Genomic DNA, 25857 nt, shown 5'->3' on the forward strand with positions numbered 1-25857 from the left:
GTTTGGCAAGTGGAAAGGAAGGGGAAATCATAGGGTTCACAGAACGAGCAGAAAGGAAGGGGTCATGGAGAACTACAGACAGGCTGGTAACCCACTACAACCCCCAGTGGACTGGGGATGCTCCAGGGAGCCAGTCTCCGTGCTGGAGCCAGCTCGAAAGCTGTTACGTAGTTAAAATTTCAGTTTGAGCATTTATACCTCGGAAAAAGGCAAAAGCTAATAAATGTGTCGAGAGCGATTTTTTTTTTCGTAGAGCTGGTTATTAAACATTTACCAGGACATCTCTGAATCACTCACAGATAAACCTCTTCTCTGCACCGGGGGCGCACAAGAGACAGAGTCTGAAGAACCCCTGCGGAAGCCTCCAGCGCCATTGCTGGCTCGTTCTCAGCTTGGTTTATAGGTATTAGACTAGGGCAATCAGCGACAAGCTCCTTCCTTCTTCACTGGTAGAGAGCCAGAGGAAAAGATCTTCCGGAAACTCGGAACCCTCCCCTTTTAAGGATCTCACCGCAGAAAGAGCCGGCAGCGTCTCTGTATCCACGGCAACACACCAGGCCTATACGTCACTTCCGCGGAGCTGTCCTGACTCCTGACCGTTGGGAGGAAAGGGGAACGCTGAGCAATAACAGCCACGACGGTGGACGTGAGCGTCTTCTCTCTGCGCATGCCCCCGCAGAGCGGCCTGCTTCTATTTATGTGGGGGATCCAACATGGCGGCCGCAGCGACCCGAGCGATGGCGGTAGAGCCGTTCAGAACATAGTGGGGGGGAAAGGGGGAAGAGTTCCTTTTGGGGGGCGGCGGCGGCGGCGGCTGTGGCTGGTGCAGGGAAAGGAAGCAACGAAGGTAGGAAAGAAGGGCAGGCAGCGAGCCGCAGAGGCGCGCGGCGGGTCGGCCGATTGGGGAGGGCCGGAGCCGTGAGGGGCTACAGTGAGGATGGCGGAGCCGCGCAGGGTGCCGTTCATTAGCCTGTCACCCGTGAGGCGGCGCGAGCTAGACTTCCCGGGGCCGGAGCGTGAACCTGATTATCCGCGGGAGCCCCCGCGCCTTGAGCCGCAGCCGTATCGCGAGTCGTCCGGGCCGGAGCCGCCGGTGCCTCGAGACGCCCACCCCCGGTCGGAACCTCTGCGATCGCAGCAGGAGAAGCCGTCCGCCCCGCCGCGCGAGGGCAGCCGGGCTGAGCAGCCGCCTCAGCCTCGCGAACCCCCTCGTCCCGAGCCGCCGCCGCTGCCGCCCCCTCAGCTGCACCTCCCGCCGCCGCCGCCGCCACCGCCGCCCCCGGCCAGGGAAGCGGCCGTCCGGGCCGATCCGCCGCGGCCCCTGGGGGAGACGGTGCGCCTGGAGCTGGTGCTGAAGGATCCCACTGACGAAAGCTGCGTGGAGTTCAGTTATCCGGAGCTGCTGCTGTGCGGAGAACAACGGGTATCGGACACCCGCCCTCCTCTCTCCCTCCATCCTTTCCTCCCTCCCTCCATCCTTTCATCCTTTCCTCCCTCCCTCCATCCTTTCCTCCCTCCCTCCATCCTTTCCTCCTTCCCTTCATTCTTTCCTCCCTCCCTCCATCTTTTCCTCCCTCCCTTCATCTTTTCCTCCCTCCCTTCATCCTTTCCTTCCTCCCTTCCTTCCATCCCTCCTTCTCCGTCTTAACTAGGGGTGAGGGCAGCCAAGATGCCCAACGTGTGGGGCCAGTGAGGCCTCTGTCCACCCAACACCATCTAGAGTGGGAAGGAGGGGGGCCGGGAGCAGACCACACACCTCGAGGCCAGCCCTGCTTGCCTTCATTTCCCGGGATCCCCCAAGGTTATAATAACACACCATGACTGTCCGCACCTACCCTGGAACCCGTGTAGTTTGGCCTCTTTTTCCTTTTGACTCCCCACACTTGGAAGTGGACAAAGTTGTTCTCTAGGTTTTAGCTGTCCAGTTTTTTTTTTTCGTAGGAAGAAAAGAAATCTTTTGAGGACTCTTCCCTCTAAGGCTGAAATGAGGCAGAGAGATTGACTATCTTTTCTCATCATCATCAATTTGTTTTGTGTGTGTTAGATCCTTAGAGTTGCTAGCTGAAAGTATTGTAATGTAGGGATGTGTAATCTTTTTCTCTATTTAAGGAGTCATGCAAGTAGTGTAGTCCCAATAATTTCCCAAAGACTAGGAATTCCACTCCTAGGAAATAGAGTAGGTTATCTAGTTACTGTCTTTAGTTCCTGTGGGTAAACCTTTTAAGATCAAGTTACTATGGAACCTGCTTAGTTGGTAATTGAGGCATGGGAAGATACCTATCTTCTCTTCTGTTTTATGTGGCATTTATCTTTATCATCATCATAATTATTTTGGACTGAATATATATAATTATTAATTTAAAGATCAGGGGGTGGAGGGAACTGTAATTGACCATCATTCTTTTTGGCAGGTGTTCTTAGTTTGAGCCCCTTTCTTACTAATTTCATTTTGAAATTTAAGAATCTTGTTTTTAATGTAATTGATGAGTGGGTTTTATGTGTGTCATATTATTATGGTTTCTCAGTAGAAAAAAGATAAGTGTTATTTTGCCCAAGCCACTATGCTAGGTGTTGAAGATAAAAAGACTACAGTACAAGAAATGCAAATGAGGGCCTACTTGTATAAAGAGGTAGGAGATAATATTTCATATGTGGACTACAGCTTAAGAGGCCAGTTTGACTGAAACCAAGATTATGTAAAATGGAGTAATATGAAAAAAGACAAGAAAAGTAAGTAAGAATTTAAATGGCAGGTTGAGGATTTTGTATTTTATCCTAGATGCAAATGAAGACTTTTCGATTGGGAAAAGGTATATGTGGAGTTTGGGGGAAGAGTACAGACAGGATCAGATTAGTATTTTATAAGTATCAGTTTGGTTGTTGTGTAGAGGATACTTTGGAGATAGAAGAGATGGGCAGCAAGGAAGCCAATTAGGAGAATTTCCTAGTGTTCTTGGTGATGGTAATCAGACAAAGAAAGGAAGGAATACAAGGATGAAGGGGAGTCAAGTTTGACAGGATTTGGGAAATGATGGGATATGAGGTAGAAGAGTCAAGGATGATTCCAGGATTTAGGAACCTTCGGAACCAACCAGAAGTATGTGGTGCCATCAAAAGAAATGGAGATGTTTGAGAGAAAGTAGGAATTCTCTTTTGGTCATGTTTAGAGTTTAAGATGCCTGCTGGACATCTGCCAGTCTTTGATAAAATCACAGAGAGTGCTATTAGTAATAATGAAAAGAGAATTATTGGCCCCAGATTATTTAGAATTTGTGTAGTTTACTGGTTGCCCAGAAACTGGGATCTAATAATTTATTTTGTTAATGGGCTTCCTGAATATTGTTTGGGTCTATCATGGTCCTTAATAGTTAAAGTGAATTTTCATAACTATGTAATTATAACTGCTAAATAATACTACGAGGCTGTATTTATTTTATAATTTGATTAATACTTTTAACATTGTTCATTATTGTACTTCATTCTTTTACCTAAATGTGTTCAACCATTCTGAAATATTTAGAGACAGAAGAATTGGAACTCTAAGCATCGAAGAAGAATATTAGCAGGGAGGGATCTTTAGAGTTTTTATTTTACAGATGAGGAAACTTAGGTCCAGCAAAATTGAATTATTTTCCCAAATACAGCTAGAATGAAAACTTATGTCTCGTGGATCCCATTACAGGCTCTCCATTTCATGGTGCTTTGTATCATTTCCATGTTTAGATTTACTTAAATTTGACAGATTGTGTTATCTCTTTTTTTCCCCCAAATAGCTTTGAAACTCTGAGATTGGGAAAAATAAAAAGTAAATACAATTTAGTTTTTTCAAATTTAAGTAAATTTCCAGTTCTCAAAATTTCTAAGTTTCCCCTACCCCCATTTTAAAAGAAGTGACTTTTTTTTTTTAAAGCAATTGGGGTTAAGTAACTTGCTCAAGGTTACACGGCCAGTTATTTCTGTGCTAAGTGTCTGAGCCTGGATTTGATCCCAGGTCATCGCGACTCTGGGGCCAGTGCTCTTACTCACTGTGCTACCTGGCCTCCCCAAAAGAAGCTACTTTAATTGTGTATATCAACATATGCAGTAACTTTCACAGGACCTCTTTCCATAACATTATAATATGTATTGCATATTGTTACTTGATCTGGTTTAAATTCAAGGATTTTTCCTAGCTAAACTGAAATATAGTTGATTCACAATAGAAAACAAATAGATGAGACTTATTATGAACCATATTTTACTATAATATTTATGACATTAAATAAATAATAGAATTGTCTGGTGCATATTCTAAAGTAAATGAAAAGTACAGGGGAAAAGATATTTTAAGATATGCTGGCTAGCTCTGCTCTCTTGATAAGTTATGTCATTATTGTGTAATCAAGGGTAGACAATCCATTTTTTCTACTTTTTTTCTATACCATCAATTTAATTGTTTATTGTGTCTGTGTGGGGAAAAAAATAGCCATTTTTGTTTCCCCTAGTAGATACAGAGTAGAAATATAATATGTTTTGGTGAGATGACTTATCATTTGTCATATACTACTTGAAGAAGGCCCTTGGGGTACACCCATAGTTATATGGTAGGTTGTAGATGATAATCCAGGAATGGAGACTGAGGAGAGGTCAGAAAAGTAGGAGAAACAAAGGAGATTGGTAATAGGGCTGAGCCTGTGCTGCTGCTAGATGGTCATTTGATTGGGCACTGATTGGCTTCTACTGGGTGGCTATGATTCTGACTACACCAGACCTATCTTCAGTGGTCTCCTTATATGTAACTTATATGCTCTTACTCATGGCTTCATAGACTTCTTGTATTTGAGAGAAATAATAAAAGAGACATCATACCGTGTTTCCCCGATAATAAGACACTGTCTTATTAATTTTTTGGACAGAAAAACACCAGAGGGCTTATTTTCAGGGGAGGGCTTATTTTAATGAACATTGACAGCAATTTTAATAAACAGGTAAATGTGAACGAAAAAATGTACCTTTATTCAATAAGCAAATCACTGGGGAAGAACAGGATGACGCGCTCACTGCTGCAGCTCTGATTGGATGCAGCTTGGAGCGCGGTGTGCGTTTCACGGGGGGGGGGTGCATACAGAGGGTACCGTAATGTAGCGTGTAGCGCAGGGGATCACCTTCACTACAGTAGCAATCTCAATAGGGCTTATTTTCGGGGGAGGGCTTATTTTAGAGGAATCTTACACAGTAAGGGGAGGGCTTATTTTCGGGATAGGTCTTATTATCGGGGAAACATGGTACTATCTAAATTATTTAGATATAATATCCTGGAATACTTTATCATAAACTCTCTTTTAAAAGTACATTAAATCCTAGGTTATATTTTTAAAAGTACGTGCTTTCTTGATTTGCTATAACCAATTCAACCAACATTAAGCACTTACAATGTGCAGGACTTTCTCCTTGGTATTAGGGATACAAAGATAGAAATAAAACATCTCAGACCATCAAGGTGCTTCCTTATTGGGGGAATACAACCTATCCACAGAAGTAAATAAATATAAGGTAGAGGGGCAGCTAGGTGGTGCAGTGAATAGAGCACAGCACTGGCCCTGGAGTCAGGAGGACCTGAGTTTAAATCCGGCCTCAGACACTTGACACACTTACTAGCCTTATGACTTTGGGCAAGTCACTTACAAAAAGCCAAAAAAAAAATATATATATATATATATATTAGGTAGAGAGGGAGTACCAACAATTTGAAGAATCTGAGCCTTAATTTTGAGAATTGAGTGAATATATTCAGGTTGTATTCTAGAGGAAGATGGATTGTGCAGATACACAAAAGTGGGAGATAGAGTATTGAATTTGAAGAGCATCTAATATTATGGTTTGACTAGAACACAGTTTGCAAAGAGTAATAATATAAATACCTCTAGAAAAGTTGAGTTTGAGATGCTGATGGGACATCCATTATGAAGATTTCTAATAGTCATTGCTGAGAATGATTGTGAATTCTGGAGAGAGATGTAGTGGATACCTTATCAGTTCAGTTTCTTCTGAAAAATTATGTGCTTATCTTTGTATTTTTGCACTAAAATTTGGTGGTATATAAGGGGGCAGTGAGGTGACACAGTGGATAAAGCACCAGGCCTGGTGTCAGGGAGATTTGAGTTCAAATGTGGCCTCACTTACTAGTTTTGTGACCCTGGACAAGTCACTTAACTGCCTCAGTTTTCTCATCTGTAAAATGAGCTGGAGAAGAAAATAGCAACCATTCCAGTATCTTTGCCAGGAAAACCCCAAATGGGGTCACAAAGAGTTGGACATGACTGAAAAATGACTGAGCAACAACAACAAAACACATAAGAAATTCTGTATTGGGCCAGACAAATAACCTGTCTAGCCCAGGTCTTGACAGTGGTATGAATGCCCCCATTACTTCAAACTTGGAAAATTAAGGTCATGCTTGGAATATCCATAACTTTTCCTTAACATGTCATAGTTTTGCTTTGTATTGTTTTTAAAAAATTAAATAAACCTTTCATCAGGAAAAAAAAGAAACCATAATATATTTAAATAACAAAATATGAGAGGAAATGACAGTGATGTAAAGGCAAGAAACATGAATAAAATATTTTCAAATAAATTAATAGTTACTTTAGTATGATCAATTGAAAGTTAAATGGAAGGATAATGGAAAGATATTTAAATGGGATTTATGTGTGTGGTTAACTCAACTTTCACCTTTCTGCCATCCTCTCAATTTCTCTTTTCCTTATCTTTAAAAAAAATGATGCCTTTGGGTCTTTGACATCACTTGTTTCCAAATACACACTCTTCCCCCATTGAATTCTTCCAGGAAGCAATAGCAGTTAAGCAAAATCAACCATCAACTGAAAAAGGAAACAGTTCTTTTTGCATATGCTCTAGTCTGTACCTACAGTTCCCTTTCTCCCTAGTGAGAGGAGTACTGTATATGTCAACCTCTTTTCTGTCATATACTTTTTTATATTGTTCTTTCTTGAATGTCTTCTATTTTTCAACTATATTATCTGATTAGTGAATTTCATCTGCAGTCTAAAATATAAAGTGACACTTGTTTTTAATTGATTCTAAAACATCCTCATTTAAGATTGGAGAAAGATCTAGTTCTTATGTTCTGCAGTTTGGGGATCCAATCTCAATCTTTACAATCTGTATATATTCTTTCTTATGGCATTGACTTTGATCATTTTACTCATCACAGCCATTGTGCTTCTGATCTGAAGAATTTTGATTTTTTTTTTTTAGCCTTTTTTGGAGGGCAGTTGGGGTTAAGTAACTTGCCCAAGGTTACATGCCTAGTTGGGTTTTTTTTTTGTGTCTGTGTGGGTGTTAAGTGTCTGAGGTCTGAACCAAACTCGGGTCCTCCTGACTCAGGGACCGGAGATTTACTCACTGCGCCACCTAGCTGCCCGAATCTTGATTTTTTTTAGTTTTTTCTCATATGGAATGCTCCCTACCTTCTGAGTACCGTTTCCAGTTCCTTTTATCTGTCTTGAGGTATCAGCTAAAATTGCACGGAGTAGTGCATGTACAGATAGACTTCTGTTTTGTTTTTTTTATTTTTTATTACTTTTTTTTACTGAAGTAGTTTCTTTTTTGCCTGGCTTTTTATGCAAAACAACAAACTAATTTCTTACCTTTTAAAAATTTTCTTCTGGAAAATTATCCATGGTTAAGTGAAAAATAGTGTCTTCTCACATGAATAACTCCTTTCTTGTTTATTCGTGTCCTGAGATGTTAATATACTTTATAGTATTCCTGTTGGAAGAGCAAACTCTTTACAAGTTACAATAGTAACTTTAAGAGAAATAGAAGGTGCTTGTGAGAGAATGGCACTTGCTTAAAAAAAAAAAAAAACTAAAGCTGTTGAAATTCATTTTAACTTGACTAGTCAGTTCCTTTCATTGGTACTAGAGGAAGGAAACAGTTTCATATAATCCAAAGCCACAAATAATCAAAAACCCATTTTCTTTTGGTTTTGAAGTATATGAATTTTGTTCTTGTTGTTAGTAAAAAAAAAAATGTCCTTCCCGTTTTACCTTGGCTCATTAAAATTGGTATTTATTCTTCTTAGAACCATTGACTGAGGAGGCCAGTAGTGAAAGTATAAAAGATTTGCTGGTTGATAGAGGATGAGGTAGCCTGGGATTGAATATTAACTGCAGATAATACATTAGATAATTTATATGGAGGTAATTGAAAAGCTGATTGATTTAATAATCAAGAGATTTTCTTTTAGAAGCATTTTCTTACATAAAATTCTCATCTTTAGTTAGTGACGTAATAAACAGAAATTCTGACTAATTTTCAATTCTACTCTTTATCATCTCTGTGTTGAAAAAATTTAAATCAGATTATTGAAGGGATTAAATTTGAAAATTTCATTAATTTGAATTTTCTGAGTACCTAAGCTACAGAGTAACAGAATTTCCAAAACCTACTAACATTGAAAATAATACCATTCAGAATATTGCTTCTTATGAGCAAACATGTCTTAAAAGGCTTAGGATTTGTCAGTTTTCAGGGAATAAATAGCTTTTAGTACCTCTGATGTATAAGAGTGTGTAAACCCATTGTTTAAATTAAACTAATGCTTCTCTTTCTTCTTTCCTCATTTGTGCTACATCAGAAGAAGTCTAGTCACTCAGAAGATCTGTTTAATGATGAACATCGAGAGAGGCATGAGGTGGAAATGTTGGCTAAGAAGTTGGAAGCAAAATATGTGAGTATTGTCATTGCCTGGGTAAAGCTGGTTCTTTTTCTTATTTGCTTGCTAACTTGGTGAGCCTTTAGATAAATTTGTTACTTTAAGCTTATAAACATCTGTCTGTTCAGCCTTGGTACCTACAAATTGCTTTAGAGTAATGGAGTGGTCAAATGGAAGTTTTCTTAGAAGTGTAATATTTGGGGTAGCTAGGTGGCACAGTGACGCAGGCCTGAGTTCAAATGCGGCCTCAGACACTTAACACTTACTAGCCATTTGACCTTGGGCAAGTTACTTAACCCCAGTTACCCTGCCTTCCCCCCTCCAAAAAATAAAAACAGTAAAAATTAAAAAAAAAGAAGTGTAATATTCTTCTACTGTCACATGAATGTTTGGAGACCCGTTTTACTTTCTTGGGCTTTGTGGTTACCAAAGGCTATGTCAGCTTTGAAAAACCTCTCCAGGGACAGGAGATGTTAGCCCTTTTCCTAGTCCTGGCACACACAGAACTATAGAATTTAAAAGTAGAAGGAAGTTTGGAGATCCTCTAGTCCAACCTTCTCATTTTATATGTAGCTCTTTCTTTTTTTTTTTTCTTTTTGGAGGGGGGTAAGGCAGGGCAATTGGGGTTAAGTGACTTGCCCAGGGTCACACGGCTAGTACGTATTTAGTGTCTGAGACAGGATTTGAACTCAGGTCCTTCTGACTCCAGGGCCAGTGCTCTATTCACTGTGCCACCTAGCCACCCCTACCTCTTACTTTCTTGAAAGGATAGTCATTACTCTGGCTAATAATCATTTTCCCTTCTGGTAATAGCAAAGTGGGAATACTCAAAAGTATGTGGTTAGAATGAGATGTTTCAGTTTTAGACTGAAGTTTTTGCTCTTTTTGCCTTTTGTTTGGAGAAGGGGACTGGGACAGCTTGTTGCTTATAATTACTTCATGATGTTTAAGTATATTTAAAATCATGTGTCCTCCAAGATCTCTGTTCTTTCTTCTACCCCATACTACAGTCTTTATCTATTATTTGCTTCAGAGATCCATTATGTTTTTCTTTTTCATCTAATATTATCTTGCTTGCCAATATTTGTGTTCTTGGAATCATTCTCCCTTGGTGCACTGTTATAAATTTTGTGCTGTACAATGTAAAGGGGGTGATAGTGAGAGTTGAAAAAGGAATTTGAGAGAGTTAAATAAATAGAACCAATAAAGAGTTTTCACATCATCTTTGGTGATGGTCTCATAAAAATGGAAGGAAGATATGTAGGGGTATATTGAATCTGGAAGGTGGTGCTGGAAGATCTTTTAGTTAAATCCTTTTTGGTGATGCTGGTATTGAATTTCACAGATTGCTCAAAACACTCACATGACAGGGAGGGGACTGGCATCCCCAGCAAATACCCAGCTATTGCTTGAACTAGGGAAGAAGTTAGTTATAGTAGAGTATCAGCTTAGCAATTTACAAAGGAATCTATTCTCCTTTACTGTAAATGCTAGAGGAAGAAAGGATGTGATCCGACCTTAAATTGTTCATTCGAATCATGTATTATAAAGGACCTCAGAGGAGTTGAGACATGGTGAAAGAAGTGGTAGGGAAATGAAGGATGAAAGTTAAAGTGAGCACCCTTCTATCCAGTGTGTTTTTTTTTTCTGTGCTTCCTTGTTTTCTTATGTCCTACTTCCATTATGTTGCTATTAGGATAAAGTAATGCTACTGTTAATAAATAATAATAAATAAATGATACTTTAAATAAAATAGTCATCATTTGTATTTAGAGAAGAAAAGGCATTGTAGCTGTTGAACACTTTTATAATATGCTAGACATCAGTTGCTATGCATAAAATTAGCTGAATACTTTCTGTTTCAAAAAATCTCATTAAAAAAAGTTCACTTCCTAATTAGTCAAGAGAGAAATGTGATTAAGATTATAAACTTCATTCCCATCTGATTCTAAAGCTTGAAGTCTTAGACTGAGCTGCCTTTTGTAGCTGCTGTTGAAGAAGCCTTGTTACCTATGTAGTGGTCAGGAAGTTCTCTAGAGTAACAAATGGGGTGAGGTATCTTAGTGTATAAAGGGGTGTGTATTCTTCCAGACCCAAAACTAGAGAAATCTGTGTTTGGAAGATCTGCTCTGCTGGTTGTTTTATTCCTTTACCTCAGTTACATCTACAATGTGCTGAAAACCATGATGTTATAGTTTGATGTCCAGCTAACTTCTCTTCTGCCACAATCAGCACTGTCAAAGTATATGAAGTGTGATAATAACATGTCATGACCTGGATTTGGAGTTCCTTTGTGAACTGACTTCAGAGCCTGTGGTGCCTCATTTTGAATAGCTTCTGTATGATGAACTGTCAACCTTAAGAGTGCATTTGGTATTTCTAAAGAAATTTTGTAGCCAAATCTGGTGAATCAAGAAGGTAATCAAATAAAAAAGGTGTGTAATAAATTAAGGTGATTGGTTTTCTTTTGCTCATTAACTGCCTCTGAGGGCAATTCTAAAATTCTAAAAAATGACAGTATTGCCTAAATGTGTATATGTAGTCTTCTAGGTGGATAATTTGAAAGGGTCAGTAGTCTTTTCAGTGTCTAACCAATGGCATGTTTAAAACAGCAGCAGCCAAAACCTAATTCTGTTATTTTGTAATTGGGCATTGTATTAAAACAGTTTAGATTGTTGAAGTTCTTATTCTTCTAAATGACTTAGGTTGGCATCTTTGTCTTTTCTTGACTATAGCAAGTTATTAAGGACAGGGCATTTAATCTCCTTTTCTGAAAAGTTTTAAACATTAGGTAATATATAGTCATGTAATTAACGAGTCTTCTGCACATCTTGGATTTATTAAAATTGTTCTCACGGAGATGACTGATTTGTTGGAGGATACTTTAGTCAGTGGGTCAACACAAATTTATCAGATGCCTATGTGCCTACCAAATGTAGAGAGTCTTTGCTCCCAAGGAGCTTACATCATTTTTATTTTTAATATATTTTTTATTTTGAACTTGGACAACACCAACAGTTTTAAGCATTTCCATATACAAAGAACATGAGAAAAGAAGATTGTATGTAGAGTAATGATCTCTATTAGGCACAGCTCTTTTTTTCCTTAAGTAAGTTAAAAAGATAATAAATTCAGCACATAAATTCCAAAGCTGCCTCACTTGTCTTTGTTTTCCTCTGAGCTTCCTTGATCTCTCTTCCATATATTTAAAAAATTTTTCACGGATACTGTCATTCTCTTTTCTTTTCTGACATCACTATCACTAGTTATCTCCTTTCCCTTTCCTTGCAAAAACAAAGAAACAAAAACCCCAAACTAGAATCCTTTTATAGCAAAAAACAATAGTCAAGTAGACTATTGGTGTCTGAAAGTGTCTCTCATTCTTTTTCTTTTTTAATTTATTTATTTTCCTTTAGTTTACAGTATTCAGTGCTACAATCCCTTCTGTCTCATTCTTATCTCTGGTCTGTCACCCTTCTGTCAAAAGGTGGGAAGCTTGCTTTTATCTTTAGTCCTATGAAGTTGTAGTTGATCATTGCATTGATTAGACTTCTTGAATTTATTTTTAATTCTGAACTTAAAATGCCTCCCAAAATTTCTGTAGGTGTAGGAGGACAGAAGATTTGATGTGAAACTATGAATCTTCATTTCATACCATTTGCTTTTTTTTTAAAGTATTTAATCATTCTACATGTTACTTTAAAACTATCCGTGCTTTCTTCTGAACTTCCATTCACTTCTGTCCACCTTTTTTTGCTGTTCAGTCATTTCAGTCATATCTGAATTTTTTGACCCCATTTGGGGTTTTCTTGGCAAAGATACTGGAGTTGTTTGCCGTTTTCTTTTCCAGCTCACTTCATAGGTAAGGAAACTGAGGCAAAAAGGATTAAATGCCTTGCCTAGGATCACATAGCTAGTATCCAAGGCTGAATTTAAACTCAGATTAAACAGATCTTCCCGACTCCAGACCTGGCACTCTAGCCACTGCACCACCATCATTTTTGCTAGCTACACCCCACCATTAAAAATTGAAGGAAACAAACCTTGTAACAAATAAACATAGGCAGAGTTGAAGGCAGTTGGAATTCAGTCTCAAAATGAAGGTAAAACATCTGCCCTGCTAACCTCAGCCTGACCGTGACCATTGCTGCCTTTTGGGTGAGGAAGAGGTTCATGGTCCAAAGAAATCAGAACAGTTAAGAAAACTGTTTATTGATGGCTTGAACTTCAGATCTACAGATGATAGTTCAAGAGAACACTTTGAAGAATGAGACATTCATGTGTGTTCTGATGAGGCAAATAAAACATTCCAGAGACTGTGACTTTGTGACTTATTCTTCTGTAAAAGAGGTAAGTGCAGCAACGTGTGCTCAGCCACCTAAGGTTAATAGGCATGTAGTTGAACCAAAGATAGTTGTTTCTAGAGAGGATTCTCTAAAACCTCAGGTACATGTCTAACTGTGAAGAAAGTTTTTGTTGGTGATATTAAAGAAGACACAGAAGAATATAATTTAAGAGACTTCTTTGCAAAGATTAAAACCGTACAAGTTAAGAAAGATTGGCTGAGTGAAAAGCAGAGGATTTGCTTTTGTAATTTTTGATGGTCATGATATAGTTGACAAATTTTTTATTCAGATATATACTATTAATGGGCATAACTGAATTGAAAAAGGCCCTTTCAAGGCAAAAAAATTTAGTCTTCTGGCTTACGAAGATTTTGTGGAGGTGAGTTGGGCAATTTTGTGGGTTATGTAGGGAACTTTGGTCATGGTGGGAACTTTGATGATGAAAGAGGTGGTGATGACAAGGGTGGTAGTGCTTGTAGCAGAGGCAGTTCTGGAGGTAGAGATTGGTGTATATAATGGATTTGATAGAGATAGTGGCAGCTGTGGAAGTAATCTTGGCAATAATAGTAGAGGGGGTTTAGATGGTGGTGGAGGATATGATGATAGAGAAAATTTTAGTGACAGTAAATGTGATGGCAGCAAGAATTGTAATGATTTTGGAAATTAGAATAGATAGTAGCAATCACATTATGGACTCATGAAAGGAGGGAGTTTTGGTGGAAGGAGCTAAGGCAGTCCCATGGTAATAGTTATGGATCTGGTGGTAGAGGTGGTGGATATTGATCAAAAGGTTATAAAAACTCATCAGAAGAAGGCTGCAGTTTTTAGCAGGAGAATGCGTTGTCAAGAAACCTTCAGGTTATTTTGACAGTCATCTCAAATGCATTAGAGGAACTTTAAAAATCTGCTATCAAAGGAATGTGATCCATAGTCAGAAAAATTTTTTCTGCTCAGGCAGGAAATTTTTCTTATCAGGACTGTCATAAATGCAGTTTGCAAAATATGCAGTTATTGATTAATGTAATAGGTCTTTTATGTGTTGTAGTTTTGTCTCTTTTTTTCATTGCATCGGATATATTGCCCTGTAAATTGTGATAGTAGTACCAGGAATAAAAAATGAAGGAATTTTTTAACTTAAAAAACAAAACAAAAAAGGATAGGCAAGCAAAATGAATCTGCACAATGGAATATCCAGAAACATAAGGCTCTTTCTGTATTACTTCTCTGTCAGGTGGGTTTAGTGCTTCATGATAGCTTTTTTGGGTTTGTAATTGGTCATTGCATTGATCGGGGTTCTTCAATCTTTCATAGTTGTTTTTATTTACATTATTTCTGCCCTTTAACTATTCTCCTGTCTTCACTTTGTTTCCTTTCATAATACTTACATTCTTTGAAATTGTCTCCATCATTTCATATGGTACAGTATTCTGTTACATTCATATCCCTCAATTTGCTCATCCATTCCCTCATCGTCTTTTTTGTCTTCCTCTTTTAATGCTCTCTTCAATTCAATTCCGTAGTTGTTGCCTCTCATTCTTGAAGAGGACCAAAATGACATTCTGTCAGGGTCAAGGAATAGTGTGTTCGACTGTGGCTGATCAGACCAATATGAATTTGGAAAGCTCTACCACAAGTTGGGCACTAATCATCCACATGAACATTTGTAGAAGACATGTCTCTAAATTTGTACCTCACTTTTCTTTTGAGCTACTGTAATTCTGCTTTGTTCATAAGGTAGAGCACTTTCTTTGATGCAGGTACGCCATGCAGGGTGGTCCTTTGCCAGTGTCTCCCATGTCTCACAATTCCAGGGTTCTTCAGAGAGACCTTGAGAGTGTCCTTGTGTTTCTTCTTCTGACTTATTTTTTTCTGTGAGTTCTCCATAAAAATGATCTTTTAGGAAAGTATAAGTTTGGTATTCAAACAATGTGGTCTGCCCATCAGAGTTGTGCCCTCTGCGGTTGCGTTTTAGTGCTTGGAAGTTCAGAAAGGACCTCAGTGTCTGGTCCCTTTTCTTGCCAGGTGAATCTTCTGAATCTTCCTAAGAATTCAAGTGGAAGCAATTCAGTTTCCTGGCATGATACTGATATACTGTTCAAGTTTCACAGGCATATAACAAATGAGGTTAGCACAGTGGCTTTGTAGACCTTCAGTTTGGTAGGCAGTCTAATACCTTTTTTCTCCCACACCTTCCTTCAGAGCGTCCCAAACACTGAGCTAGCTCTGGCAATGTGAGCATCAACCTCATCATTTATATGTACATCCCCGAAAAGTACTCTCCCGAGGTAAGTGAACTTATCCACAGCATTTAAAATTCCTACATTTGCTGTAACTAATGGTTCCATATATGGATGGTGTGGTGCTGGCTGGTAGAGAACCTGTTTTCTTGGTGTTAATTGTTAGGCCGAAATTAGCACAGGCAGCAAAGAATTGATCCATATTTTTTTTGCATCTCAGTCTCTCAAACTGCATTAAGTGCACAATCATCTGCAAAAGGAAGATTGCATACCAATTCTCTGTCTACTTCAGTCTTGTCTTATAGCCTTTTCAGGTTAAATAATTTACCGTCAGTGTGGTAGATGACCTTGATGCTGTTTTCGTCCTCTTTGAATGTGTCCAATAACATCACTGAAAACATCATGCTAAAAAGCTAGGAGCAAGCACATAGCCCTGCTTCATACCATTGGTGACTGGGAAAGCGTAAGAGCACCGTATATTATCTAGAACGAGGTAAGAATGCCATCATGAAACTGGTGTACAATACTGATGAACTTCTCTAGGCAACCAAATTTTGTCATGATTTTCCACAAACCCTAATGACTGACAATCTCAGAGGCCTTCATTAGATCGGCAAATGTGTACAGACCTCGGTTCTGCTCTTGGAATTGTCAAGCAGCAAACACTATATTTACCATTCCTCTACCCTTTCTGAAGCCACACTGCTTCTCCATCTTCCAGATGAAGAATGAACCTATTAAGGAGATCCCTGACATCTTGCTGGCATTGTCTAAGAAAGAGACCCCCATCGCCCCCTCCAACTACATGTGATTGTCACAGAACAACCTATTTCCCTTTCCTTTATAGAAATGGACAGTGGAGGCATCCTGGACCTCCTGGGGGATAACTTCCTCTTGCCATATAAGGCAAAGAATTTCTGTCAGCTTTTGTATGAGCAGTGGACCCCCTCCCTTGTAAATATCAGCTGGAAGAGAATCAGCACCAGTCGCTTTGCCACATGAGAGGAGCCTAATGGCATTCAAAACTTCTTCAGTTGAAAGTTTGGCTAGAAGAATATTAACTTAAACCTGAGGTCCTTATCTTAAACATTGATGACTTTCTGTTGAGAGTACTATGAAAGTGTTCAGCTGATCTCCTTTGGATCTTGTCCTTATCACTAATAAATATGGCTTTATCAGCCACTGAGTAGTTGAGATGCACCATATGTCTTTGGCCCATAAATAGCCTTCAGGGCATCAGAAAAGCTCTTTGGATTGTTACTATGAGGGTAAAACTGAATTTTATCTGCCTTCTTTCTTATTGAGCCAAGAATCCTGCATCTTTCTACTTTTGGTTGAGTTAAATGCTGCCTTTTTAGAGATAAATGAACTATTCTGCTGGTAAATCCTATGGAGTTCTTCATTTTCAATTTGCATCTTCTGAATTTCCCCATCATTTTTGTTAAACCAGTCTTGATGTTTGTGAGCATTCAGGCCCAGATAAGTAAATGCCGTGCTGTACACCAGGTCTCTGAAAGCTGCCCACTCCTTTTCTGCTCTGCTATTGCCAACTGTGTATTGACCCAGCTTTTACTCCAAGTTAGCAAAGAACTATTAATGCTCGGAGAAATGTTCTTATCTGTTGACGTTAAATCTTCTGGTACTTGTCTTGTGTTGATGCTGCTGCTTTTGTTGAATGCGAATGTTTAGTTTGGAGAGGATAAGTCTATGATCAGTCCAGTACTCTCACATCCTGCCTCTTCTCTTTACAGTGATAATAGTCTATTAAATGCCAGTGTTTTCTGTGAGGGTGCATCTGTGAAAGTTTATTGTGTTTAGGTAAATGGAAGACAGTGTTGGTTAATGGAAGGTCATGAGACAACACAAGTCTTCAGTAGTAGTAAGTGACTGTGACTGTTGCTGTTTCCAACTCCATGCTTCCCAAGGACTCCCTGATATGTCTGATAGTCTATGCCTGCTCTGGCATTAAAATCACCCAGAATTATAATCCTGTCCTCTTTTGGTATATTGATGATGATAGTCTCCAGGTCTTTATAAAATTTTTGACTTCATCAGGGTGATGATGGATGGCATGGCACTTTCCTGCAAGAGGCATTTGCATTGTCCTGAGTCTCTCATTCTTTTGGTAGGCATATAAACTTGTTGATTAGATTAGTTTGATTGCAAAATCTATGCCAGCTTCACGCCTATCCCCTTCACTGCAGCCAGTCCAGAAAAATGTGTATCTAGCTCTGACTTTAGTAAGCTGGCCTTCATTGCCAGCCTTGTTTCACTCAGTTCTGCTATTTGGATGTAATATCTGCTAAGTTTTCTCACAACAAGAGCTGTTCATCTTTCAGGTCTACTGGATTTTGTGTTGTTCATAAGAGTGCTCACATTCCATGTATCATGGTGAGTGGAATTCTCTTTGCAAAAGTTTTTGTACTTTTTTTTGTTTGTTTCAACCACAAGGTAGGATCCCCACCTGCTATGGCAAGTAGGCCAGGGTTGGATGAAGCAGACTATTTTTAGGGCACCTTTTTTAGCCCCTTCTTCATGTCAGGAGGTAAGCAGTGCAGTCCTTAAAAAAGTTGCTCAGATACCCAGGGAGCTCCCGAAAGCTACTGCTGCTTCAGTCAGAAGACAACACTATGACCCCTGATGTCTGTGTGCAGGGTTTTGACTATAGTTCCCAGTGTATTTGCACTTCTGTTCTCTCACTTGCCTGTTTCAACAGGACTTTGAGGTAGGTAAAAATGGTAAAATGGTATAGGTGATATCTTTTGACTCAAGCAGAAATTTGCTTTAAATGAGGTAGAGTTGCACAAAGTCGTTGGCTTCACTCTCTGTTCCAGTCATCACATTCCAATGGCAAGACAAAAATTGAGATGATTGGTGATGACTCAGGATGCAGTGGATGATCTTGGTATCTTCAGTGTCTAACCAAGGTCTAAGCACTCCACAGCATCAGCCTCAACTGCCTTTATGGCTATTAGAACAAATTATTCTCATCTACCCATTTCACCAGGGAAAGTCTTCACATGCTTGGGGTAGGTACCCACCTAACTCATCAATAAGTTTGAGAGCTCTCAGTTACCCTCACCCTGGTTTAGCCTGTCTGCTGAAATGGTTTACTGAGTTGTGGCCACTGTTTATGCTGTAGCTACTTGGAGCCACAAGTAAGAGTTAGGTGAATCAGATAGACACCAGAGGTTTTAGAAAGCAGCTTTGAAAAGGGCTTGGCAGCTCTTATACCAGAGGTCCTAGTCTTTCCTGAACACCTTACAACCCAGTTCAATTAAAAAAAAGTTACTAAATGTTTATTATTTGTTAGACACTGCTAAGCTAAAGAAAAAGATAAGCCTTTCCTCAAGGAGCTTTTAATCTTCTTATTTTTTTTGGAGGGCAATTGGGGTTAAGTGACTTGCCCAAAGTCACACCGCTAGTTTTTGTGTTAAGTGTCTGAGGCCGGATTTGAACTCAGGTCCTCCTGATTCCAGGGCCAGTGCTGTATTCACTGTGCCACCTAGCCACCTCTTTAAAAAAAATTTTTTTTTGCTTTTTGAAGGGCAATTAGGGTTAAGTGACTTGCCCAAGGTCACACGGCTAGTTTTGTGTGTGTGTGTGTGTGTGTGTGTGTGTGTGTGTGTGTCTATGTGTGTATGTGTGAATTGTCTGAGGTCAGATCCGAACTCAGGTCCTCCCGACTCTAGGGCCGGTGCTCTATTCACTGAGCCACCTAGCCGCCCATAGCCACCTCTTTTAAACTTATTTTTAATGTTATTTTATTTTTTCAAAATTTACATGTAAAACCAATTTTTAACATTTGTTGTTTTTTGTTTTTAAATTTTTTCATTTAGTATTTTATTTTTCCCCAGTTATATGTGAAAACAATTTTTAATGTTCTATTCACTGGGCCACCTAGCCACCCCCTCCAATTAATTTTTAATCCATTTTTCCACTGTTTTTTATTGAATATAATTTTTATTGCAGTAAGATCTGAAAAAAATGCATTCAATATTTCTGTTTTTCTGCATTTGGTTGTAAGGTTTTTATGTCCTAATACTTGCTCAGTTTTTGTGTAGGGGCCACACACTATTGAGAAAAGGCATATTCCTTTCCATTGCCATTCAGTTCCAAAGGTCTTATCATATGTAACTTTCCTAAAATTCTGTTTACTCTTTAACTTTTTCTTTTTTAATTTTTGCCTAGATTTAGCTCAGTGAAAAGTTGAGGTCTCTCATTAATAGTTTTACTGTCTCTTTTCTTCCATAACTCATTTAAATTCTCTTTGAAAAATGTACACACGATTGAAAAATGGTGCACAATTGTCTAATATTGATATTACTTCATTCTTTATGGCAGGGTTTCTTGAACTTTTTCTACTCGCAACCCCTTTAGCACTTCTTAAACTATGGGTTGTAACTCCATATGGGCTTTCTATGGTACCTTTTAACAAGATACAGTTCTTATCTCTTTTAATTAGATCTGTTTTTGTTTTGAGATTATGCTTTCTCCCTTTGCTTTTTTATACTTTAGCTGAAGCACAGTAGATCCTGCTCTAGCCCCCTTTTATTTTGTGTGTGTCTCTGTGCTTTAGATGTGCTTCTTGTAAACAGCATATTATAAGATTCTGATTTTTAATCCATTCTGCTGTCCACTCTCATTTTATGGATGAATTAGTCCCATTTGCAGTTATGATATCTAATTGTGTATTTCCCTCTATCCTATTTTTCCCTTGTTTATCCTTCTTTTCACATTTATCACCCTGTCCCTTCTCAACAAATATATTATTTCTGACCACTGCCTATTCTAGTAGGCTGTCTTCTGTCAGTGCCCCTTTCTCTTATCCTCATCCTTCTTCACTTCCCTATAGGGTAAATGAGATTTCTGTATTCAGTTGAGTGTGTATATTATTCCCTCTTTGAGCCAATTCTGATGAGAGTGAGTTTCAAACATTGCCCGCCACCTATCCCCCATCTTCCCTTCTGCTGTTATACTTCTTTTAAGTGAACTTATTTATCCTTTTCTATATCTTCCTTCCCTCTTCTCCCATTGTAATCTTCTTCCTCACTCCTTAATTTTGTTTTTTTGGATATCATAATACTCCTTCTAATTGTGCTAATAATGATGAAATTCTTAAGAGTTACGAGTATCATCTTCCCATGTAGGAATATAAGTAGTTTAACCTTATTGAATTTCTTATGTTTCCTCTCTCCCTCCCATTTACCCTTTTATGTTCACTTGAGTCTTGTATTTGAAGATCATATTTTTTTGTTCAGCTCTGGTCTTTTCATCAGGAATGCTTGAAAGTCCTCTATTTCATTAAGTGTTTTGTTTTTTTTTTCCTCCTGAAAGATTATACTCAGTTTTGCTGGGTAGGTGATTCTTGGTTGTATTCCTAGGTCCTTTATTTTCTGGAATATTGTATTACAAGCCTTCTGCTCTTTTAATGTAGAAACTGCTAAATCCTGTGTTATTTTGACTGTTGTTCCATGATATTCGAATTGTTTCTTTCAGTTGCTTGTAGTATTTTCTCCTTGACCTGGAAACTCTTGAATTTGTCTATGATTTTCCTGGGAGTTTTCATTTTGGGATTTCTCTCAGGTGGTGATATGTGGATTTTTTCAGTTTCTATTTTGCCCTCTTGTTCTAGGATATCAGAGCATTTCCCTTGATAATTTCTTGAAATATGATGTCTAGGCTTTTTTTTCCCCCACTTTCTTGCTTTTTTATTTTTTAGTTTACATCATTCATTTCCACAAGATTTTGAGTTACAAATTTTCTCCCCATTTTTCCCCTACCCACCACCCTAAAATAGTGATCCCACTGAATATCCCCTCCCCTAGTCTGCTCTCTCCCATATCTTCCCCCATACCCCTTCCGACTTTCTGGTAGGCTCTTTTTTTGATCATGGCTTTCAAGTAGTCTAATAATTATTAAATTATCTCTCTTCTATCTAGTTTTTAGGTCAGTTTTTTTTCTAATGAGATATTTCACATTTTCTTTTATCATTCTTTTGATTTTTTAAAAATTTCTTGATATCTTATGGAGTCATTAGGTTATACTTGCCCAGTTCTACTTTTTAAAGAGTTGTTTCCTTCAGTGAATTTTTTAATATCTTTTTCCATTTTTTTGTGCTTCCTTTACCTAGGTATTGACTCTTTTTAAATGATTCTCTTGCATTACTTTCATATCTTTCCCCAGTTTTTCTTCTCTTATCTCCATAGTAATTTTATATGATTAAGGTCTTTTTTTTTTTCGTTTTTTGCTTGTTTTTCTGTTTATTTTGTTACTTTTTACATTATGTAAAAGTTAGGCTATGTTCCTGAACTGGAAAGGACAGTGTCCCAAGCTTCTTGTGTCAGGGCTCAGAACCTTGCTGCTGGCTTGTACTGGGGGGTGATGCCTTGCTGATGACCTGCATCAGGGGCAGGGCTTTACTTCTGGCTTACTCTTGGGGCTGGGCCTCACTGTTGGCTTGCCCTGGAGATAAGACCTTGCTGCTGGTCTGGGGAGGGTAGGTACTTTATCTAATTTTTGGTGTCTAGAGAGATTAAGTGGGTATTGCCTACTTGGTTTTAATGCACAGATATGTAAAACAATGTATTTTCACTTTTATAGCACATATATACTTAATAAAGCATATTTTATTCACCTGTTCATTTCCAAAACTTTATATTCAGTTATAACTTGACACTTTGATGTATGTTACTTTATTAATATGGGTGAGTCCTCAATCAAAGCAATCTGCAGCATATCCATGCCTTCTCATATTTTGTGCTTCTTAACCCTCTCCTTCTATAAATCCTCCTCTGAGGATCTATTTAGGTTACTGGAGGTCTTTTTTTATGTTTTTCATCTTTCATGGATGGTATTGTAACATGTTCAGCTACATAATAATCTAAGTCTGACATTTCATGATAAAATTATAATAAAATTTCTGTTGCCTTTAGAATCATATAAATTCCTTAAGCTTTTTAAGAGATGTTTTTGTTGATATTTTCTATTTCTTATATTATCATAGTATCCTATGTACCACCTAGCCCATATGACAAATAGTAAAATTTTAAAGAGGAAAAAAAAGTTGGCACAACTGGTTAATCCATTGAAGAAGTCTGAACACATGTGATACCTCTGGATCTCCCACTTCTGTGAAGGAGTAGGTTGAAGGAGTCTTCCTTTTCTGTTGTGGTAGTTACTGTGTATATTGTTTTCTTGGCTCTGCTTGCTTCATTTTGCATGAGTTTATATGGATTTTTTCATGCATTTTTGTATTCATCAGATACATATTATATTCATGAACCACAATTTGTTTAGCCATTCCCCAAGTGATGGGCATTTACTTTGTTTATAATTCGTAGCTATCACAAAAAGCATTGCTATAAATATTTTGGACTATGTCTGGGCTTTTTTTTCTTATCAACAGCTTCCTTGGGTATAAACCCATTAATGGAGGGTGTGGTTCAAAGATTATGGACCTTTTAGTCACTTTGATTCCAAATTGTTCTGCAAAATATTTGCATTAGTTCATAGCTCCACCAACAGTGTATTAGTGTACCAGTCTTTCCATACACCTTCCATCATTGACTGTTAACAATGTTTGTTTATCATTTTTGCCAATTTGCAGGATGGGAAGGGAAACTTCAAGGTTGTTTTGGCTTACATCTTTTTTGCGGGGGGGAGGGGAAGGCAGTTGGGGTTAAGCGACTTGCCTAAAGTCACAGGGCTAGTTGTTGTATTGTATCTGAGGTCAGATTTGAACTCAGGTCCTCCTGACTCCATGTCTGGTGCTCTATTCATTGTGCCACTTAGCCTCCCCTAGTTTACATCTTCTTATTAGTGATTTGGAACATTTTTCATATCTTGAATACTTTGCAGTTCTTATTTTGAGGACTAATTTCTATGTCTTGGTTATCAGACCCTTAGAGAAATTTGATACAAAGATTTTTTTCTCCATTTGACCATTTCCCATTTTATCCTGGGTGCATTAAATGTTGATTCCATAGAAGCTATTCAGCTTCAAGTACACGGTTACGTAGTTTATCTTTTATGATTGCCTTTATCTCTTATTTGCTTAAGAATATATCTCTTACCCATATAAGAAGTGTATGATCTTTTTCTCTTCTATTTTTGTTAATAGTATGATCTTTTATATTGAGGACTTATTATAATTTCTTTTTTTTCTTTTTTGCTTTTTGGAAAGCAGTTGGGGTTAAGTTAAGCCCAAGGTCCCACAGCTAGTTTTTGTGTTAAGTGTCTGAGGCCGTATTTGAACTCGGGTCCTCCTGACTCCAATGCCAGGGCTTTATTCACTGCACCACCTGGCCGCCCCTCATTGTAGTTTAGAATGTATTGTGGAGTGTGGTATAAGCTGTTAGTCTATGCCCATTTTCTGCCAAACTGCTTTCCAGATTTCCCAGCAGTTTTGATGAGATAGGGATTTTTCCATAGGCAATATATGTTTCAGTTTTATCAGATACTGTTACTGAATTTTGTTGTTTCTTAATCTCCTTTGTTCAGTCTGTTCTGTTGATCTAACTCAGTTTTTTTTTTAAATTTGTTTATTTTTAGTTTTCAACATTCATTTCCACAAGATCTTGAGTTACAATTTTTTCTCCCCGTCTTTCCCCTGCCCCCCACCCCAAAACAGCAAGCCCACTGAAGACCCCTTTCCCCAATCTGTTCTCTCTTATATCCTCCCCTATCACCTCCCTAACTTTCTAGTAGGGCAAGATGGATTTCTATACCCCAGTGCCTATATATTTTGTTTCTACATTGCATGTAAAAAAAATTTTTTTTAAACATTTGTTTTTAAAACTTTGAGTTCCAGAGTCTTTACCCTCTTCCCTCCTCACTTGCCCCCCCTGGGAAGACAAGCAATTCAATATAGGTAGTACATGTGTAGTTACTCAAATCATTTCAATAGTAGTTATATTGTGAAAGACCAACTATACTTCCCTTCATCCCATTCTACCCCCCACTTATTCCATTTTCTCCTTTGACCCTATCCCTTTTCAAAAATGTCTGCCTCTAACCACCTTCTCTCCCAATATGCCCTCCCTTCTATCATCCCCCCTCTTGTCCCCTACCCCCATTTTTCTATAGGGTAAGATACCCAATTGAGTGTATATGTTATTCATTCCTTAAGCCCAATCCAATGAGAATCAGATTGTCCCATTCCCTCTTACCTTCTGCTCTTCCACTCCATTCTAACAGTTTTCTCTTGCCTCTTTTATATGAAATAATTTACCCTAATCTATCTGTCCTCCTCCCAATAAATTCCTCTCTTACCTCTTAATTTTATTTTTTAGATATCATTCCTTCATATTCAACTCATCCTGTGCACTCTGTCTAAGTATACATGCACATACATATGCCCACACTCACATATATATTTATATACACATACACCCTCCTGTACATATATATGTATGTAGACATATGTGTGTGTGTATATTCCCTTCAACTATCCTCATTCTGAGAAAAGTCTTATGAGTTACAATTAAAGTTTTTCCATGTAGGAATGTAAATAGTTCAGCTTTAATAAGTTCCTTATGATTTCTTTTTCCTGTTTACTTTCTCATTCTTCTCTTGCTTCTTGTATTTGAAAGTCATATTTTCTGTTCAGCCCTGGTTTTTTCATCAAGAATGCTTGAAAGTCCTCTATTTCACTGAATGACCATATTTTCCCCAATAGCATTATACTCAGTTTTGCTGGGTAGGTGATTCTTGGTTTCATATCCTAAGCCCTTAGATCCCTTAATGTAGAAGCTGCAAGATCTTGTGTTATCCTGATTGTGTTTCCACAATACTCAAATTGTTTCTTCCTGACTGCATGCAGTATTTTCTTCTTGACCTGGTGTAGCGTCAAGCACCCCAAGTGTCCTCAGGGTTTGCTGCCACCACAGGTTCTTGGATCTGTTTTGATAAAGGAAAGCAACTCAAAATGGGTTAACAAGCTTACTTTAATCAGTCAGACATATATCGTTTACCTTGTTCAGGGGAAAAAGGTCAGCACCCCGAACTTCAAAGTATACAGGCAGAATTATCAAGACAGAAACAGATCAAGTAGACAGATTTCTGTGATAGTAATGGCAATTAAAGATTCCCCTGTATTGGCTTGGTTTTCAAATTGATTGTGTTAAAACCCAGAGCTTGTTAATCCCACCTGTGGGATGGGCTTGTTGATGTGAAAAGAAAGTTCTGAACTGGGAAGAGCTGGTGACGTAGATTTGGAGAGACAAGAGAGAGGCGGAAGATCTTTTTGGAAGCAGCACCTCGTGGAGAGAGAGAGACTAAGAGAATTGCTGGTGGCCGCTTTGAATTGCCCTGGACTTTTGAGACCTGCCCCCTGAGCTGCCAAGGACTGAGGAGACATGGCTGTTTTGCTGGTACTTTTTGCTGTCTGTTTTGATGTTGTTTTGCCAGATTTGTCCACTGGTGAAAGACAGTCCTGTTGTTGAAGAAGTCCTGAAACCTGGCTTTTGGTTAAGAAGCCCTGAGACTGTCCTGCAGACAGAGAGTGAATACTGTCCACTGGTGAAGGACAGTGCTGTTGTTGCAGGGGTCT

General features: G+C 38.5%; 1 protein-coding gene across 3 annotated transcripts in view; it reads left to right on the plus strand.

Annotated features, from left to right (window-relative positions):
• Window positions 1-591: 591 nt before the first annotated feature.
• The window catches only part of UBN2 (ubinuclein 2), a 135785-nt gene continuing 110519 nt past the window's right edge, over window positions 592-25857 (plus strand). For 2 of the 3 annotated variants that reach the window (XM_069087327.1, XM_069087328.1), the window contains exons 1-2: window positions 592-1423; window positions 8645-8737. In XM_069087327.1, the coding sequence (XP_068943428.1) occupies window positions 938-1423; window positions 8645-8737 (579 nt within the window). In that variant the 5' untranslated portion in view covers window positions 592-937. The remainder of the gene's footprint in view (window positions 1424-8644; window positions 8738-25857) is intronic. The other variant, XR_011168184.1, reaches the window with a different exon arrangement.

The sequence above is a fragment of the Petaurus breviceps genome, unplaced genomic scaffold (assembly GCF_028583685.1).
Source record: "Petaurus breviceps papuanus isolate PSGF00001 unplaced genomic scaffold, PetGlider_PUasm1.0 181, whole genome shotgun sequence".
Lineage (NCBI taxonomy): Eukaryota > Metazoa > Chordata > Mammalia > Diprotodontia > Petauridae > Petaurus > Petaurus breviceps.